General features: G+C 42.9%; 1 protein-coding gene across 1 annotated transcript in view; it reads right to left on the reverse strand.

Annotated features, from left to right (window-relative positions):
• Positions 1-2,548, reverse strand: part of MSN (moesin) — a 14,965-nt gene extending 12,417 nt beyond the window's left edge. Inside the window, exons 1-4 of the mRNA XM_039851455.1 lie at positions 2,482-2,548; positions 2,139-2,326; positions 731-1,005; positions 114-133 (exon numbers count right to left, since the gene is read on the reverse strand). Of these exons, the coding sequence (XP_039707389.1) occupies positions 114-133; positions 731-1,005; positions 2,139-2,326; positions 2,482-2,548 (550 nt within the window). The remainder of the gene's footprint in view (positions 1-113; positions 134-730; positions 1,006-2,138; positions 2,327-2,481) is intronic.
• Between the last annotated feature and the right edge of the window lie 586 nt (positions 2,549-3,134).

Here is a 3,134-nt window from a genome sequence, read left to right on the forward strand (position 1 = left end):
TCCCAGAATGAAGTAGTGTTTTCCTTCCACTTCAAAAACCTATAAAAATTGCCATTGGATGCAGTAGGGAAAAAAATTCCATGTTAAAAAGTCAAGAGACAAGGGTTCCAGACCTGGTTGTGCCTCAAATGAGCTGTGGGATATAGGAGAAAGTCAGAGTGAACACCTCTGCCCCTCTATTTCCGTAGTCAGGAAATATAGTGTCTGCCTTATTTATTTCATGCATTGTTGTGATGCTAAAATAAAAATAATTAGTGTTTGAGAGCATTTGACTTTGAAGTTTACAAAAGCAAAAATTTCTATACACTGGTTATCAATATTAAAAGACCATTTGAGGTCCCCATGTCTCTGGCTTACATATTTCTCTCCTCTGTGAACTTGTGATATAAAAGGTCTAAATAAGTGAAAAGAATTGAGAAAATTGGAACCAGGGAGGAGGGAAAATCAATCCATCTCTTGTTCTCCATATAAGAACCTCTTTCCAGGGTAATGAAGTTCTATAGTCAGGCAAACAGAGGGAGATAAAAGCTTTTATATTTTGAGAGGCCGAGAAACAACAATGGGGTATGATGTTATAAGCAAATGTGTTTTTCTGACTTGTATAACATCATGGTCTTCAGAAAGACCCTAGTGGAGAGGAACAGATCTAGCAGTCCCTGTGTAATAGAAATTGGTCAGCCTTGGGCCACAGTCACCTCTGGCCAGAGCAGAGAGCCAGGCACCACCTCACCTCTGTGGAAGCAACTTATCTCCAGCCAAGTAGCCAGACTTGTGGACTTCCTTATTGAAGTCGCCATACTTGGACTGGACAGCATAGGAGGCCAGCAGCACGGCAGTTTCAGGTGGGCAGTAAATATCATCATTGAGAATGCCCTCCTTCACTTGAAGGAAGAACAGGCGTTGTGTGATGTCCTGGATCAATTCCTCGGATACATCCTCAGGGTAGAACTTGGCCCGAAACTTGAAGAGCAGAGGGCTTTCCTTCCGCACATCCTGCGCAGTCACCTGGAAGCAGCAAGGAGTTATGAGCTCTCGAAAAACAGACTTTGAGGTGTGGAAGTAGGGTGGGGAGAAGACACTGAAAGGTCATCAATTTGGTTAATCCTCCCAAAATAGGTGGCAACTCTCCTGGTAATTCAGAAAAGAGACATTACTTTCATTGGGGACCCAATCCCATGTCTATAATTGCTTTCTGTTGGGGAGTTCTTCCTAAAATAAAGATGATCATAAGCCCCCAAGCCACCATCATCTGATAATATATACAACTGCCCACAAATTCTAAGGGGAGGTTAAAGAAAGCTCTTTTAAGGCTCCTCCAACTCCACAATGACTGAAGCCTGGAAATTGGGTAGGTAAGAGAACTAGATTGTCTTTGAAAGCCTGAAATTGGTTCCTAACACTTCCACATTTGTTCAGCAAAAGTCTCTACTCTTTGGGAAAACAAGACTCTGCCATCAGAAGGTGAGGCACCCATGCCCTAGACACAATCAAGAAAACAAGTCTCAGGACAGTATAGAGACCTCTAAGGACAAAGTCAGCCAGTTTCAGGATATTGAGATGAAGGATTTCCATGTTCCTGCAGAGATGCTACTTGGAGGTGGAGAGCTTGAATGGACCTATACTCAGTTCATCCCATTTGGAGATCAATTGAGATAGAAAATCAAGAAAGAAGATCTGTATGTGGTTCAGGCATCAGTTGACAGGTTGGAGAAGAGACAAAATAAGGTTATAAGACCTCTGAGATTCCAGTTCAAAAGTCTGCAACTCTCTTTTTTTAACAAATCTCCCAAACCCCTTGAGTTTAGGAGGGAAAAAAAGATACCAATCTCCCCCTAAAGAACTGCTAAAGGCTACGGTCTAAAACAATTCAAAGTTCAAGAAAATGCTAGTGGGAAGGAAAAGGTCCCTTCCTCCTTGGACCTTGGCCATTCTTACTGTGAGAGGTCAAAGTAGAGACAGAGCAAGAGCTTTGCCTTGGCTGAGTCCTCTACTCTTATTCTGATCCAGTGACCAACAGACCACCCAGTGAAAAACACAGCCATAGATACGCTGGATTTGCCAGCTAACACATGTTACCCCCCTGAGCAAGACCTGGCAGAGGAACAAATTCCAAACCTGAGAGTGGGGTAAGCGGTTACCTTCTTATTGAGTTTCAGCCAAGTGGAGAAACCCTTAGTGTCCTGGTATTGCAAACCAAAGAACCAAACTTCCCGCAGGCCAATAGTTTTCACCACCTGGAAGAGAAAACACAAAACAACCACTAATTGAATGCCTACCCTATGCCAGACACAGAGGACACAAAAATGGAGGCAACTTGGCACCTGACCTTAAAGGACAAAAAGTATCCAAGATCTGGCAAAAAAAACCCCAAAAACAAAAACAGAAAACAAAAAACAAAAAACAACAACAAAAAAAAACACCATACACACACACTTGGGCAGTGGTCAAGAAGTAATGTCAGCATCTCTCTGCACAAAGTACTTGTGCTGAGGTAGGGAATGGATCTATTACATATGAGCACTGCCACACCCCAAAACTTGATATCCATTATCTCCTTTAATTTTCACGATACCCATATGATATAAACACAATTAGGTCCATTTTGCAAATAGTGAAATTAAGGTTCAGAGAAGTGAAGGTTTAGTTAGTGAGTAGCAGAGTCAGCTCTGTTTGACTCCAAACCTATTCAAATCCAGTGCTTTCTGCCACTTCCCTCCCTCTATTATGCCATGCAGCTTCCCATTCCCAGGATGGATTAAAGATTGAAGGTAGAGGTGATTGGTTTAATTCCTGCATCTTGTCCTCCTGGGTTGCTCTTCTTTCTTTAGCAACTAGAAATAATGCCCACATCCTTCGGCAGACTGAGTCCCATTTACAGTACCCCAAGAAACAATGTTTGAGGAGATAGAGCAAGGATGGTATTATCTATACACTCAAAAGCTGTGCTGTGCTGAGGGCTGAGATGCTTCTTTCCAGCCTCAATTTGAGTCCAGTCATGATTTCTGTTACTACTCATACAAGCTAAGAGTGGAAATGAGGGTGGGAACAGGGTGAGTACCTCGGTAGTAGCTGAGGGGCCCCCTGATGTTCTGGGCCTCTTGGCTGAGCAGTGGGAAGAAAAGGGAAGCCAGCCA

Source organism: Pteropus medius, unplaced genomic scaffold, assembly GCF_902729225.1.
Source record: "Pteropus medius unplaced genomic scaffold, Ma_sr-lr_union100, whole genome shotgun sequence".
NCBI lineage: Eukaryota > Metazoa > Chordata > Mammalia > Chiroptera > Pteropodidae > Pteropus > Pteropus medius.